At 51.7% G+C, this 17,006-nt stretch overlaps 1 protein-coding gene across 1 annotated transcript; it reads right to left on the bottom strand.

Moving 5' to 3' along the window:
* Positions 1-266: 266 nt before the first annotated feature.
* On the bottom strand, positions 267-14,897 carry NR2F6 (nuclear receptor subfamily 2 group F member 6). Its single transcript, XM_088067854.1, has 4 exons — positions 14,626-14,897; positions 7,236-7,330; positions 3,928-4,452; positions 267-692 (listed from the first exon to the last, which is right to left on the bottom strand). The coding sequence occupies exons 1-4, from the start codon at positions 14,895-14,897 to the stop codon at positions 418-420; spliced, it is 1,167 nt and encodes a 388-aa protein (XP_087923980.1). The 3' UTR covers positions 267-417.
* Positions 14,898-17,006: the final 2,109 nt, after the last annotated feature.

Genomic DNA, 17,006 nt, shown 5'->3' with positions numbered 1-17,006 from the left:
ACAATGCCAGGACCCCAAAACCTTTTGGGACAACCCCACGCCTCCAAAACCTTTTGGGACAATGTCACGACCCCAAAATTCTTGGTGACAATGCCAGGACCCCAAAACCTTTTGGAACCCCAACACTTTTTAGGACAATGCCACGACTCCAAAACCTCTCGGAATCCCAAAACCTTTTGGGACAACGCCGTGACCCCAAAACTCTTGGTGACAATGCCAGGACCCCAAAACCTTTTGGGACAACCCCACGCCTCCAAAACCTTTCAGAATCCCAAAATCCTGGGACAACGCCGCCACCCCAAAAACCTTCGGCGCCAACCCCTCCGCTCTCCGCGCCCCACCCCATCGGCCGCGCCCCCATTCCCGCGGGGAGCGGCCGATCCCAAATCCGGCGTTCCCGCTGCGGAGCGTCCATCCCTATTGTCCGGCCCCGTAGGGCCAGTTGAAGGTGCTGCCGGACAGCAGCATGTCCCGGATCAGCGTCTCGATGGGCGTCTTCCCAACGAGGCGCATGAAGAAGAGCTGGGAGATGAGGGAGGCGGGAACGGCGCGGAGCGCCGGGAGCCGCAGCAGGAGGCGGCCGAAGCGCTGGGGCTGCGAGGGGTACTGGGAGCGCACGTATTCCGTCAGGGCCACCTGCGCCTTCTCCTGCAGCGTCTCCACGTGCGCCGCGTCCGACAGCCCGCAGGCGTCTGCCGGGGGAACAGCGGGAACAGCGGGGTCGGGATGGGGGAATAACGGGGTTCGGGCGCGGAACGAGCAGGGGAGGCGGGTGGGAATGTGGGGAGACTTGGAGGGGGGTATCGGGAAATTTGTAGGGGATATTCCCCAAATCCGTTTGGAATATCCTGAAATCCGTATGGGAATATCCAGAAATTTATAGGGGGTATCCCCCAAATCCGTTTGGAATATCCAGAAATCCGTATGGGAATATCCAGAAATTTATAGGGGATATTCCCCAAATCCGTTTGGAATATCCAGAAATTTATAGGGGGTATCCAGAAATCCGTTTGGAATATCCAGAAATCCGTTTGGAATATCCAGAAATCCGTTTGGAATATCCAGAAATCCGTTTGGAATATCCAGAAATTTATAGGGGATATCCTGAAATTTATAGGGGATATCCGGAAATCCGTATGGGAGAATCCCGGGGTTCGGGCGCGGAACGAGCAGGGGAGGCGGGTGGGAATGTGGGGAGACTTGGAGGGGGGTATCGGGAAATTTGTAGGGGGAATTCCCCAAATCCGTTTGGAATATCCTGAAATCCGTATGGGAATATCCAGAAATTTATAGGGGATATTCCCCAAATCCATTTGGAATATCCAGAAATTTATAGGGGGTATCCCCAAATCCGTTTGGAATATCCAGAAATTTATAGGGGATATCCAGAAATCCGTTTGGAATATCCAGAAATTTATAGGGGGTATCCCCAAATCCGTTTGGAATATCCAGAAATTTATAGGGGATATCCCCAAATCCGTTTGGAATATCCAGAAATCCATTGGGAATATCCAGAAATTTATAGGGGGTATCCCCAAATCCGTTTGGAATATCCAGAAATCCATTGGGAATATCCAGAAATTTATAGGGGGTATCCCCAAATCCGTTTGGAATATCCAGAAATGTATAGGGGATATCCAGAAATCCGTTTGGAATATCCAGAAATTTATAGGGGATATCCAGAAATCCGTTTGGAATATCCAGAAATTTATAGGGGGTATCCCCAAATCCGTTTGGAATATCCAGAAATTTATAGGGGGTATCCCCAAATCCGTTTGGAATATCCAGAAATCCATTGGGAATATCCAGAAATTTATAGGGGATATCCAGAAATCCGTATGGGAATATCCAGAAATTTATAGGGGGTATCCCCAAATCCGTTTGGAATATCCAGAAATTTATAGGGGATATCCTGAAATTTATAGGGGATATCCGGAAATCCGTATGGGAGAATCCCGGGGTTCGGGCGCGGAACGAGCAGGGGAGGCGGGTGGGAATGTGGGGAGACTTGGAGGGGGGTACCGGGAAATTTGTAGGGGATATTCCCCAAATCCGTTTGGAATATCCTGAAATCCATTGGGAATATGTGGAAATTTATAGGGGATATCCAGAAATTTATAGGGGATATCCAGAAATTTATAGGGGATATCCAGAAATTTATAGGGGATATCCAGAAATCCGTTGGGAGTATCCGGAAATCCATTGGGAATATCCAGAAATTTATAGGGGCTATCCCCAAATCCATTGGGAATATCCAGAAATTTATAGGGGATATCCGGAAATTTATAGGGGATATGTGGAAATTTATAGGGGATATGTGGAAATTATAGGGAATATCCAGAAATTGATAGGGGATATCGAAACTTATACGGGATATCGAAATTTATAGGGGATATCCAGAAATTTACAGGGGATATCTGGAAATTTATAGGGAATATCCAGAAATTTATAGGGGATATTGAAATTTATAGGGGATATTCAGAAATCCGTTTGGAATGTCCTGAAATCCATTGGGAATATCCGGAAATTTATAGGGGATATCCTGAAATCCGTTGGGAATATGTGGAAATTTATAGGGGATATCCCCAGACCCATTGGGAATATCCCAAAATCCATTGGGAATATCCAGGAATTTATAGGGGATATCCTGAAATCCGTTGGGAATATCTGGAAATTTATAGGGGGTATCCGGGAATTATAGGGAATATCCAGAAATTGATAGGGGATATCGAAATTTATAGGGGATATTCAGGAATTTATAGGGGATATCCAGAAATTAGTTCGGAATATCTGGAAATTTATAGGGGATATCTGGAAATCCGTTGGGAATATGTGGAAATTTATAGGGGATATCTGGAAATTTATAGGGGAATATCCAAAAATCCAATGGGAATCTCTCAAACCCTCGGGAAAACAAGGAGAAAGTCCCTGCTCATTCCCAGCGCCCCAAACCCTCAGAAAAACTGGGAAAAACCATTCCCAACACCCCAACCCCTCCCAAAACCCCAGAAAACCCATCCCCAACACCCCAAACCCTCCAAAAAACCCAGACAACCCTTTCCCAACACCCCAAACCCTCCAAAAAACCCAGACAACCCTTTCCCAACACCCCAAACCCTCCAAAAAACCCAGACAACCCTTTCCCAACACCCCAAACCCCCCCAAAACCCCAGAAAACCCATTCCCAAGACCCCAAACCCTCCAAAAACCCCGGAAAACCCATCCCCAACACCCCAACCCCTCGGGAAAACCCAGAAAATCCATCCCAACACCCCAAACCCTTCGGAAAACCCATGACAACCTTTCCCCATTCATCCCCAACACTCCAAACCCTCCCAAAACCTCAGAAAACCCATCCCCAACACCCCAAACCCTCGGGAAAACCCGGACAACCCATCCCAAACACCCCAAACCCTCCAAAAACACCCAGAAAACCCATCCCCAACACCTCAAATTCTCCCAAAACCCCAGAAACCCCATCCCCAACACCCCAAACCCTCTAAAAAAACCCAGACAACCCTTTCCCAACACCCCAAACCCTCCAAAAAACCCAGAAAACCCATCCCCAACACCCCAAAACCCCAGAAAACCCATCCCCAACACCCCAAACCCTCCAAAAAAACCCGGAAAACCCATTCCCAACACCCCAAACCCTCCAAAAACCCCGGAAAACCCTTTCCCAACACCCCAAACCCCCAGAAAACCCATCCCCAACACCCCCACCCCCCCAAAAAAACCCAGAAAACCCATCCCCAACACCCCAAACCCCCCCAAAACCCCAGAAAACCCATCCCCAACACCCCAAACCCCCAGAAAACCCATCCCCAACACCCCAAACCCCTCCAAACCCCCAGACAACCCATCCCCAACACCCCAAACCCCCAGAAACCCCATCCCCAACACCCCAAACCCCTCCAAACCCCTTACCGGGCGTGAAGAGCGCGATGGCCTTGAGGCAGCTGTACTCGGCCGAATCCACCTGCAGCCGGTTGAGCTTCTCCACCTGCTCCTGGAAAAGCCGGATCTGATCCATGAAGGCCACCACCCTGTCGGCCGCCATGGGCGAGGCGTGGAAGCCGGCGGCCGCCAGCAGCGGCGCCACGTGCAGCGGCAGCGCCGACTGCGCCGCGTTCAGCACGAAGAGCTCGCTCCAGCTCAGGCGGAGCAGCGCCACTTGGTCGGAGACGGGGAGATCCGGGAAGAAGGGGATGTTGCGGGCCCACTCCACGGTGCTGAAGAGGAGGCGGGCGGCCAGCTCGCAGATGTTGTCGATGGCCATGAGGCCGCCGGGCTGGGCGTACTGGGAGCCGTAGCGCGCCGCCGGGTAGGGCTCGGCGCGGAGGAGTTGGGAGATGAGCTCGGACAGGGGCTGCCCGTTGAAGAATTCGCCCGCTGGGATGGGGTTGGGGCTGCCCGAGGAGTGGCTGGGGGGGATGCGGCCACGCTGGACGGCTGGAGAGGGAAGAGGATGGGATGGGGTGGAGCTGCATCCCGATCCCAAAAAATCCCAATGGATTTTCATCCTGATCTTCAAGAAATCCCAATGGATTTTCATCGTGATCCTCAAAAAATCCCGCTGGATTTTCATCCTGATCCTCAAAAAATCCCGCTGGATTTTCATCCTGATCCTCAAAAAATCCCAATGGATTTTCATCCTGATCCTCAAGAAATCCCGATGGATTTTCATCCTGATCCTTAAAAAATCCCAATGGATTTTCATCCCCATATTCAAAAAATCCCAATGGATTTTCATCCTGATCCTTAAAAAATTCTGATGGATTTTCATCCTGATCCTTAAAAAATCCCAATGGATTTTCATCCCCATATTCAAAAAATCCCAATGGATTTTCATCTCCATCCCAAAGAACCTTACTGGATTTTCATCCCAATCCCAAAAAATCCCGATGGATTTTCATCCTGATCCCCAAAAAATCCCGCTGGATTTTCATCCCGACCCTCAAAAAATCCCGATGGATTTTCATCCCAATCCCAAAAAATCCCGATGGATTTTCATCCTGATCCTTAAAAAATCCCAATGGATTTTCATCTCCATCCCAAAGAACCTTACTGGATTTTCATCCCAATCCCCAAAATCCTGTTAGATCTTCATCCCAATCCCTGAAAAATCCCGCTGGATTTTCATCCTGATCCTCAAAAAATCCCAATGGATTTTCATCCTGATCCCCAAAAAATTCCTCTGGATTTTCATCCCCATATTCAAAAAATCCCAATGGATTTTCATCTCCATCCCAAAGAACCTTACTGGATTTTCATCCCAATCCCAAAAAATCCCGATGGATTTTCATCCCGATCCCAAAAAATCCCAATGGATTTTCATCCTGATCTTCAAGAAATCCCAATGGATTTTCATCCTGATCCTTAAAAAATCCCAATGGATTTTCATCCCCATATTCAAAAAATCCCAATGGATTTTCATCTCCATCCCGAAGAACCTTACTGGATTTTCATCCCAATCCCCAAAATCCTGTTAGATCTTCATCCCAATCCCTGAAAAATCCCGCTGGATTTTCATCCTGATCCTCAAAAAATCCCAATGGATTTTCATCCCCATATTCAAAAAATCCCAATGGATTTTCATCTCCATCCCAAAGAACCTTACTGGATTTTCATCCCAATCCCAAAAAATCCCAATGGATTTTCATCCTGATCCCCAAAAAATCCCGCTGGATTTTCATCCCGATCCTCAAAAAATCCCGATGGATTTTCATCCTGATCCTTAAAAAATCCCAATGGATTTTCATCCCCATATTCAAAAAATCCCAATGGATTTTCATCCTGATCCTTAAAAAATTCTGATGGATTTTCATCCTGATCCTTAAAAAATCCCAATGGATTTTCATCTCCATCCCGAAGAACCTTACTGGATTTTCATCCCAATCCCCAAAATCCTGTTAGATCTTCATCCCAATCCCTGAAAAATCCCGCTGGATTTTCATCCTGATCCTCAAAAAATCCCGCTGGATTTTCATCCCAATCCCAAAAAAAATCCCGCTGGATTTTCATCCCCATTGTCAAAACCCGGGAATTTTGGATCAATCTGGGGTTTTTGGGACAAACCCAGGGTTTTTGGGATAAACCCCAGATTTTTAGGAAAAACCCAGGATTTTTAAGGATAAACCCCAGATTTTAAGGATAAACCCCAGATTTTTGGGATAAACCCCAGATTTTTAGGAAAAACCCAGGATTTTTTGGGATAAACCCAGGATTTTTGGGACAAACCCAGGATTTTTTGGGATAAACCCAGGATTTTTTGGGATAAACCCAGGATTTTTGGGACAAACCCAGGATTTTTGGGACAAACCCCAGATTTTTGGGACAAACCCAGGATTTTTTGGGACAAACCCAGGATTTTTGGGACAAACCCCGGATTTTTGGGACAAACCCCGGATTTTTGGGACAAACCCAGGATTTTTGGGACAAACCCAGGATTTTTTGGGATAAACCCAGGATTTTTGGGACAAACCCCGGATTTTTGGGACAAACCCCAGATTTTTGGGACAAACCCAGGATTTTTTGGGACAAACCCCAGATTTTTGGGACAAACCCCGGATTTTTTGGGACAAACCCAGGATTTTTGGGACAAGCCCCGGATTTTTTGGGACAAACCCCAGATTTTTTAGGATAAATCCCAGATTTTTAAGGATAAACCCCAGATTTTTAGGAAAAACCCAGAATTTTTTGGGACAAACCCCAGATTTTTAGGAAAAACCCAGGATTTTTGGGACAAACCCCAGATTTTTGGGACAAACCCAGGATTTTTTGGGACAAACCCAGGATTTTTTGGGACAAACCCCAGATTTTTGGGACAAACCCCGGATTTTTGGGACAAACCCCAGATTTTTGGGACAAACCCCAGATTTTTTGGGACAAACCCCAGATTTTTGGGACAAACCCCAGATTTTTGGGACAAACCCCAGATTTTTGGGACAAACCCCGGATTTTTGGGACAAACCCCCCCTCCCGGGAAGCATTTGGGATTCACATCCCAGGGGCGATGGACACGGAGCAGGGAGCGGAATTTTTGGGAACATTTGGGATTCCCACGGATCCGGGAATCCGCCCCACCCCCCAGCCCCAATCCCGACTCCGGGCGGGCTCAGAAAAGGAGGGAAAACCCCAAAAAATCCCCAAAAAACGGGGGGAAAACGGGGTTTTTTCGCCAAAACCCGGAATTCCCGCGATTCCTGGGGATTCTTTGGGAATTTTTTCCGTACCTTCCTTCCTCATTCCCACTCGGAAGCACTTCTTGAGGCGGCAGTACTGGCACTGGTTCCGGTGGTGTTGGTCGATCTGGCAATCCCGGTTGGATCTGCGGGAATCCTCGGGATCAGCCGGAATTCCCGGGAATCCCAAATCCCCCTCCCCGAATTCCTCCCTTCCCGCTTTTCCTCCCCCGGGGGTTTTATGGGAATGCTCGGTGGTTTTTTTCCCAGCCTCTGGAAAACCGGGAAAAAAATTTTGGGGGATTTTTTTTTGTGGGGGGTGGGGAATTCTCCACCCTGGCTGGGATGGAATTCCAAGGAATTCTGAGGAATTCCAGCAGTTTTCTGTGGGGATGGGTGTGAAACCCCTCAGGTGGAGCTGGGCCCGAATCCCGTGGGATTCTGGGATGGAATTCCCAAAATTCCTCAGAGCCTGGAAAAGGGCTCATGGATTCATCCCAAAGTTCCCCGAATCCCAGGAAAAATGGTCCTGACCAATGGATTCATCCCAAAATTCCCAGCCAAAACTCCCGAAATCCCCCAAAAATGGGTTCTGGCCCACGGATTCATCCCAAAATTTCAAAAATCCCTGGAAAAAGGGTCCTGGCTCATGGATTCATCCCAAAATTCCCCAAATCTCTGGAAAAAGGGTCCTGGCTCATGGATTCATCCCAAAAATCCCAAAATTCCTGGCCAAAATTCACAAAATCCCTAAAAAAAGGGTCCTGGCTCGTGGATTCATCCCAAATTCGCCGAATCCCTGGAAAAAGGGTTCTGGACCATGGATTCATCCCAAAAATCCCAAAATTCTTGGCCAAAAATCCCAAAATTCCCGGAAAAATGGTCCTGGTCAATGGATTCATCCCAAAAATCCCCGAATCTCTGGAAAAAGGGTTCTGGACCATGGATTCATCCCAAAAATCCCAAAATTCCTGGCCAAAACTCCAGAAATCCCCCAAAAATGGGTTCTGGCCCATGAATTCATCCCAAAATTTCAAAAATCCCTGGAAAAAGGGTCCTGGCTCATGGATTCATCCCAAAAATCCCAAAATTCCCGGCCAAAATCCCCAAAAAATGGGTCCTGGCTCATGGATTCATCCCAAAATTTCCCAAATTCCCCAAATCTCTGGAAAAAGGGTTCTGGACCATGGATTCATCCCAAAAATCCCAAAATTCTTGGCCAAAAATCCCAAAATTCCCGGAAAAATGGTCCTGGCTTGTGGATTCATCCCAAAAATCCCCGAATCCCTGGAAAAATGGTCCTGGCTTGTGGATTCATCCCAAAAATCCCTGAATCCCTGGAAAAATGGTCCTGGCTTGTGTATTCATCCCAAAAATCCCCGAATCCCTGGAAAAGTGGTCCTGGCTTGTGGATTCATCCCAAAAATCCCCGAATCCCTGGAAAAAGGGGCTCCTGGCTCCCATTCCCACCCGGAATTCTCCACATCCAGCCCCCCCCCAATCCCATTCCCGGCCTTTCCCAGCCGGGATGGGGAATTTGGGATGAATTCCGGCGGAATCCCGACACGGATCTTTCCGGAATCCCGACACGGCTCCGGCGGGGATTCCCACGGAATGAATTCATCCCGAACATCCCCGGCGCGGCCGGGAACGTGATCCCGATGAAAAGCCGGGAGCTGACGGCTTCATCCAGGCCCCGATTCCCGGGAAAACGGCCGGGAAAGGCTCGGAAGGGCGGGAAAAGAGCCCGGGGATTATCCCGGATTATCCCGGATGGAGCCGCCAGCATCGGAGCATCGGGAAAAGCTTCCCAAAAATTATCCCGGATTTTTTTCCCAATGGATAAAATCTCCTGGATAATTCCCAGCACAGCCTCGGAATTTTGGGAAAAATTCCCAAAAATTATCCCGGATTTTTTTCCCAACGGATCAAATCTCCTGGATAATTCCCAGCACAACCCTGGAATTTTGGGAAAAATTCCCAAAAATTATCCCGGATTTTTCCAATGGATCAAATCTCCTGGATAATTCCCAGCACAACCCTGGAATTTTGGGAAAAATTCCCAAAAAATTATCCCGGATTTTTCTCGATGGATAAAAATATTCGGATGATTCCCAGCACAGCCTCGGAATTTCGGGAAAAATTCCCAAAAATTATCCCGGATTTTTTTCCCAATGAAAAAAAATCTCCTGGATAATTCCAAACACAACCCTGGAATTTCGGGAAAAATTCCCAAAAAATTATCCCGGATTTTTCTCAATGGATAAAAATATTCAGATAATTCCCAGCACAGCCTCAGAATTTTGGGAAAAATTCCCAAAAATTATCCCGGATTTTCCCAACGGATCAAATCCCCTGGATAATTCCCAACACAACCCTGGAATTTCGGGAAAAGCTCCCAAAAAATTATCCCGGATTTTTTTTCCAATGGAAAAAATCTCCTGGATAATTCCCACATTTGCTTTGGAATTTCGGGAAAAGCTCCCAAAAAAATTATCCCGGATTTTTCTCAATGGATAAAAATATTCGGATGATTCCCATCACGGCCTCGGAATTTCGGGAAAAATTCCCAAAAAAATTATCCCGGATTTTTTTCCCAATGGATAAAATCTCCTGGATAATTCCCAGCACAGCCTCAGAATTTCGGGAAAAATTCCCAAAAAATTATCCCGGATTTTTCTCAATGGATAAAAATATTCGGATGATTCCCAGCACAGCCTCGGAATTTCGGGAAAAGCTCCCTAAAATTATCCTGGATTTTTTTCCCAACGGATCAAATCTCCTGGATAATTCCCAGCACAACCCTGGAATTTCGGGAAAAATTCCCAAAAAATTATCCCGGATTTTTTTCCCAATGGAAAAAATCTCCTGGATAATTCCCACATTGGTCTTGGAATTTCGGGAAAAATTCCCAAAAATTATCCCGGATTTTCCCAACGGATCAAATCTCCTGGATAATTCCCAGCACAACCCTGGAATTTCGGGAAAAATTCCCAAAAAATTATCCCAGATTTTTCTCAATGGATAAAAATATTCGGATGATTCCCAGCACAGCCTCGGAATTTCGGGAAAAGCTCCCAAAAATTATCCCGGATTTTTTTCCCAACGGATCAAATCTCCTGGATAATTCCCACATTGGTCTTGGAATTTCGGGAAAAATTCCCAAAAATTATCCCGGATTTTCCCAACGGATCAAATCTCCTGGATAATTCCCAGCACAACCCTGGAATTTCGGGAAAAATTCCCAAAAAATTATCCCGGATTTTTCTCAATGGATAAAAATATTCGGATAATTCCCAGCACGGCCTCAGAATTTCGGGAAAAGCTCCCTAAAATTATCCCGGATTTTCCCAACGGATCAAATCTCCTGGATAATTCCCAGCACAACCCTGGAATTTCGGGAAAAATTCCCAAAAAATTATCCCGGATTTTTTTCCCAAGGGATCAAATCTCCTGGATAATTCCCACATTGGTCTTGGAATATCGGGAAAAATTCCCAAAAAAATTATCCCGGATTTTTTTCCCAACGGATCAAATCTCCTGGATAATTCCCAGCACAGCCTCGGAATTTCGGGAAAAGCTCCCAAAAAATTATCCCAGATTTTTCCAATGGATAAAATCTCCTGGATAATTCCCAGCACAACCCTGGAATTTCGGGAAAAATTCCCAAAAAATTATCCCGGATTTTTCTCAATGGATAAAAATATTCAGATAATTCCCAGCACAGCCTCAGAATTTCGGGAAAAGCTCCCTAAAATTATCCCGGATTTTTTTCCCAACGGATCAAATCTCCTGGATAATTCCCAGCACAACCCTGGAATTTCGGGAAAAATTCCCAAAAAAATTATCCCGGATTTTTTTCCCAATGGAAAAAATCTCCTGGATAATTCCCACATTGGTCTTGGAATTTTGGGAAAAATTCCCAAAAATTATCCCGGATTTTCCCAATGGATAAAATCCCCTGGATAATTCCCAACACAACCCTGGAATTTCGGGAAAAATTCCCAAAAAATTATCCCGGATTTTTCTCAATGGATAAAAATATTCGGATGATTCCCAGCACAGCCTCAGAATTTTGGGAAAAATTCCCAAAAAAATTATCCCGGATTTTTTTCCCAATGGAAAAAATCTCCTGGATAATTCCCACATTGGTCTTGGAATTTCGGGAAAAATTCCCAAAAATTATCCCGGATTTTCCCAACGGATCAAATCTCCTGGATAATTCCCAGCACAACCCTGGAATTTCGGGAAAAATTCCCAAAAAATTATCCCAGATTTTTCTCAATGGATAAAAATATTCGGATGATTCCCAGCACAGCCTCAGAATTTCGGGAAAAATTCCCAAAAATTATCCCGGATTTTTCCAACGGATCAAATCTCCTGGATAATTCCCACGTTTGCTTTGGAATTTCGGGAAAAGCTCCCAAAATTCCTCCCGGATTTTTCCCAACTCTCGAACCCTCCCACGGCACCGGGAAAATTCCCCGGAAAAAGAAAAATTCCCTGCGGATTTTTCCATTGGAAAAGGCGAGCTGGGAAATCCGGGAAGCTCCGGAGGGCCGCGCTAATGACTTTAATTAGGGCGGGTAATTAGCGGCAGCCAGAATTAAAGGCATTTTGCATATGCAAATGAGCTCGGGGCCGCTTTGGATTCCCGGAACAAAAAGCGGGATCCTGGAGCTTTGTTCCCGATTTTTTTTTTCCCCACCCCCCCCTTTGGAAAAGCCAAACATTCCCGAGTCAATTCCTGGTTTTTGGGAATTAACCAAAAATTAAAATAAAAAAAAAAGGGAAACAAAAAAAAAAAATCCCTTTGGAATATCCCAAATCCCAGGGATTTGCTCCGGGTTTTTCCCGCTTTTCCCGGGAATTTGGAATTCCCCAAATCCCGTCTTTATTCCCCCTCGTTTTCCAAGGATCCGGAGGGGAAACTGAGGCAGGGCCGCAGGCGCAGGGAGGGATTGGAGGCGATTTGGGAATTCCCAAAAAACATTCCCGGATTTCCCAGCTCGCCTTTTCCAATGGAAAAATCCGCAGGGAATTTTTCTTTTTTTTTCCGGGGAATTTTCCCGGTGCCGTGGGAGGGTTCGAGAGTTGGGAAAAACCCGGGAGGAATTTTGGGAGCTTTTCCCGAAATTCCAAAGCAAACGTGGGAATTATCCAGGAGATTTGATCCATTGGGAAAAAAATCCGGGAGGAATTTTCTTTTCGGGAAGGTTTTCCCAGCTGGGAATTCCGGCCTGTGGAGCTGGGGAGGGATTGAGGGAATTCCTGTTGGGATTGGGAAAAATCCGGGATAATTTTAGGAGTGGGAGTTGATTCCAGCCGGGATTGGATCCAACGGCTCCCGGATCATTCCCGATCCTTTTCCCTTCTCCCAGGAATTCCAGAGCCTTCCCTGAGCCGGGATGAGCGAATGGGAACCCTCGGGAATTCGGGAATTCCGGGATGAGCAAATGGGAACCCTCGGGAATTCGGGAATTCCGGGATGAGCGAATGGGAACCCTCGGGAATTCGGGAATTCTGGGATGAGCGAATGGGAACCCTCGGGAATTCGGGAATTCTGGGATGAGCGAATGGGAACTCTCGGGAATTCGGGAATTCTGGGATGAGCGAATGGGAACCCTCGGGAATTCGGGAATTCTGGGATGAGCGAATGGGAACCCTCGGGAATTCGGGAATTCTGGGATGAGTGAATGGGAACTCTCGGGAATTCGGGAATTCTGGGATGAGCGAATGGGAACTCTCGGGAATTCGGGAATTCTGGGATGAGCAAATGGGAACTCTCGGGAATTCGGGAATTCTGGGATGAGTGACTGGGAACTCTCGGGAATTCGGGAATTCTGGGATGAGTGACTGGGAACCCTCGGGAATTCGGGAATTCTGGGATGAGTGACTGGGAACTCTCGGGAATTCGGGAATTCTGGGATGAGCGAATGGGAACTCTCGGGAATTCGGGAATTCTGCTCTCTCTGGGAGCAGCCTGGGATTGGAGCCTCGCTCATTCCAAACTCTGGGAATTCCGGAGGTTCCGGCAGCTCCCAACTTCCCGGGGGTCCCATCCCGGAGCTCCTCAGGCATCCCGGAATTCCAGAGGCTCCCGGCATCCCGGAATTCCAGAGGCTCCTCAGGGATCCTGGAATTCCAGAGGCTCCTCAGGGATCCCGGAATTCCAGAGGCTCCTCAGGGATCCCGGAATTCCAGAGGCTCCTCAGGCATCCCGGAATTCCAGAGGCTCCTCAGGGATCCCGGAATTCCAGAGGCTCCTCAGGGATCCCGGAATTCCAGAGGCTCCTCAGGGATCCCGGAATTCCAGAGGCTCCCGGCATCCCGGTATTCTCCTGGATCCCTGCTCCCATTATCCCGGATCCCGGTATCCCTCCCTGGATCCCTGCTCCCGGTATTCCAGCGGATCCCGGTATTCCAGAGGCTCCCCGCTCCCGGTATTGACCCGGATCCCTGCTCCCGGTATCCCTGATCCCGGTGGATCCCGGTGGATCCCGGTGCTCGCCGCTCCCGGCATTCCCGCGGCTCCCGCTGGATCCCGGCCATGCCCGGGGTGAGTCACGGGAATGCCGGGAGCGGACGGACGGACCGGGAGCGCCGGGAACACCGGGAATGCGGCCCGGGATGGATCGGGAGCACCGGGAATGGACCGGGAATGCAGCCTTGGAATGGACCAGGAACACCGGGAACACCGGGAATGCAGCCCGGGATGGACCAGGAATGGACCGGGAATGGACCGGGAATGAACACCGGGAACGGATCTCTGGGAATGGACCGGGAATGTGGACCGGGATGGACCGGGAATGGACCGGGAACAGCGGGAATGTGGAAGCGGCCGGGATGGGGGAGGGGGGAACCCAGCGGGGGACTGGGAGCCACTGGTTTGTACTGGGACACCCCCAGCTCACCGAGAGCCCCGCTCATCCCCAACCGCGCCGGCACCGGCATCCCCCCGGTGACCCCCGGTGTCCCCCCGGTATCCCCCGGTTCCCTCTCCCCGTATCCCCCGGTCCCCTCCCGGTGTCCCCAGGGTGACCCCCCGGCCTCTCGTGACCCCCCCGATCCTCTCCCGGTACCCCCGGTGTCCCCCCGGTCCTCTGCCAGTGTCCCCCAGTGTCTCCCAGTGTTCCCCCGGTCCTCTCCCGGTGTCCCCCAGTGTCTCCCAGTGTTCCCCCGGTCCTCTCCCGGTGTCCCCCAGGTCCCCTCCCGGTACCCCCCGGGTGTCCCCGCTCTCCCCGATCCCCTCCCGGTATCCCCGGTCCTCTCCTTGTCCCCCTGATCCTCTCCCGGTGTCTCCCCGGTCCTCCCGGTGTCTCCAGGGTGTCCCCCCCAGTCCTCTCCTGGTCCCCCTGGTCCTCTCCCAGTGTTCCCCAGTGTCCCCCTGGTGTCCCCCAGGTCCTCTCCCGGTGTCCCCCCGGTGTCCCCCCGGTGTCACCTGCAGGTGTAGCTGAGGTTCCTGCGGATGCTGCGTTTGAAGAAGCTCTTGCAGCCCTCGCAGGTGAACACCCCGTAGTGCTTCCCGCTGGATTTATCCCCGCACACCACGCAGTCCGCGCCGGCCCCGGGCCGCTCCTCCTCGCCGTGCTCCGCGTCGCTGCCGCCGCCACCGGGGGACGCCGCCTCCTCCGCTCCTCCGCCGCCGCCGGCCCCGGTGCCACCGGCTCCGCCGCCGTTCGGTTCGCCCCAAGCGCCGGCCACCATGGCCATGGCTCCGCGGGGCTCGGCGGGGCTCAGCGCCGCATGGAGCGGAGCCTCGCGGTGCTGCCGGTTCTCCTGCCGGTGCTGCTTCTGCTCCCGGTTCTCCTCCCGGTGCTGCTTCTCCTCCTCCCGGTACTGGTTCTGCTCCCGGTTCTCCTCCCGGTGCTGGTTCTGCCCCTGCCGGTGCTGCTGCTGCTCCCGGTTCTCCTCCCGGTGCTGGTTCTGCCCCTGCCGGTGCTGCTGCTGCTCCCGGTTCTCCTCCCGGTGCTGCTTCTGCTCCCGGTTCTTCTCCCGGTGCCGCTTGTCCACCTCGCGGTTCTTCTCCCGGTGCTGCTGCTGCTCTTCTCGGTGCTGGTTCTGCTCCCGGTTCTTCTCCCGGTTCTTTTTCCTCCTCCCGGTTCTTCTCCCGGTTCTCCTCCCGGTTCTTCCCTTCCCGGTGCTGCTGCTGCTCCCGGTTCTTCCTTTCCCGGTTCTTCCTTTCCCGGTTCTTCCTCTCCCGGTTCTTCCTCTCCCGGTTCTCCTCCCGGTTCCTTTCCCGGTTCTTTTCCTCCTCACGGTTCCTTTCCCGGTTCTTCTCCCGGTTCTTTTCCTCCTCCCGGTTTTTCCCCTCCCGGTTTTTCCCCTCGCCGAGTTCGGTAAGTTTTACCGGGTGGAGGGGGGGGGGGGGGGTGGGAGGGGGGGGAGGGCGGGGAGGGGGAGGGGGGGGAGGGAGGAGGAAAAAAAAAAAATTAAAAAAAATAAAAAAGCGCCGCTTTTTTGGGGTAGTTTTTCTTTTTTAGGTTTTTTTTTGGGGTCGCCCCCTCAGGGATTTGTCGTTCTCCTCCTCCTCCTCCTCCTCCCGGTTCACGGCCCCGCGGAAAGTTTGCGGCGGCGGCGGCGGCGGGGCCGGGGCGCGGCGCATCCCCCCGCGGGCACCGGCCGCATGCGGGGCCGCTCCCGCCCCCGGTGGCTCCTGCGCTCCGCGGCACCGGCTGGATGGAGGAGGAGGAGGAGGAGGAGGCGAAGAGGAGGAGGAGGAAGGAGGCGGCGCTGCCCCGCTTCGCCCTCGCCGCTCTCCGGGCCCCGCCGCCGCTCGCAGCCCCGGTGCCGGTGCGGCTGCGGGTGCGGCGGGACCGGCTCCGCCGAGCCCCGGGGCTCTCCCCGCCTCCCGTGAAAGAGCAAAGTTCAGCCGCTGCCGCGGTGGCCGCCCCGCATGCTCCTCCCCGGCCTCCTCCCCTTCCGCTCCCGGGTCCTGCCCCGGTCCCGGCCCCGCCGCCGCCGCCGCCGCCGCCGCACCGGGGCCGCCCCCGCCGCTCCCCCGCGGGTCGGGAACGGGCACGGGAAACGGCGGGGATGGGGAGAGGGGAGAGGGGGGAAAAGGGGATGGGGAGAGGGGAGAGGGGATGGGGAGAGGATGGGGAGAGGGGAGAGGGGATGGGGAGAGGGGAGAGGGGGGAAAAGGGGATGGGGAGAGGGGATGGGGAGAGGGGAGAGGGGATGGGGAGGGATGGGGAGAGAGGGAAACGGGGATGGAGAGAGATGGGGAGAGATGGGGAGAGGAATGCGCAGAGGGATGGGGAGAGGGGAGAGGGATGGAGAGAGGGGGGAACAGGGACAGAGAGGGATGGAGAAGGATGGGGAGAAGATGGGGAGAGGGATGGGGAGGGATGCAGAGTGATGGGGAGAGGGATGGGGAGGGATGGGGAGGGATGGAGAGGATGGGGAGAGGGATGGGGAGGGATGGAGAGGATGGGGAGGGATGGAGAGGATGGGGAGAGGGATGGAGAGGATGGGGAGAGGGATGGGGAGGGATGGAGAGGATGGGGAGGGATGGAGAGGATGGGGAGAGGGATGGGGAGGGATGGAGAGGATGGGGAGGGATGGAGCGGATGGGGAGAGGGATGGGGGTCGCGGTTCGGGGGCGGGAGGTGGCCACCCTTGCCCCGGCCCCGGCCCCTCCTGGGTCCCCCCGGAGCTTTGGGCACCCCCGGGGCTGGGCTGGCACCGGGAGCTGGGGCGGGAGCCGGGCACCGGGAGCACCGGGAAACCGGGATCAGAGCGGGAAACTGGGATCAGAGCGGGAAACTGGGATCAGAGCGGGAAACTGGGATCAGAGCGGGAAACTGGGATCAGAGCGGG

This window comes from Pseudopodoces humilis, chromosome 28, assembly GCF_049639895.1.
Source record: "Pseudopodoces humilis isolate 2021_Gansu_Grassland_sample_001 chromosome 28, ASM4963989v1, whole genome shotgun sequence".
Classification (NCBI taxonomy): domain Eukaryota; kingdom Metazoa; phylum Chordata; class Aves; order Passeriformes; family Paridae; genus Pseudopodoces; species Pseudopodoces humilis.
Note: the sequence above shows the minus strand (reverse complement) of the source record. Positions and strands in the feature narration are given on the sequence as shown.

What these genes read in the sequence shown, in the direction of transcription:
- NR2F6 (XM_088067854.1), bottom strand. Translation starts at nt 14,897, where the DNA reads ATGGCCATGGTGGCCGGCGCTTGGGGCGAACCGAACGGCGGCGGAGCC. An exon ending in AACCTCAGCTACACCTGCAG is followed by an intron (nt 7,331 to 14,625) that starts GTGACACCGGGG and finishes GGATTCCCGCAG; the next exon opens with ATCCAACCGGGATTGCCAGA. An exon ending in CATCGCGCTCTTCACGCCCG is followed by an intron (nt 693 to 3,927) that starts GTAAGGGGTTTG and finishes TTCCCCCGGCAG; the next exon opens with ACGCCTGCGGGCTGTCGGAC.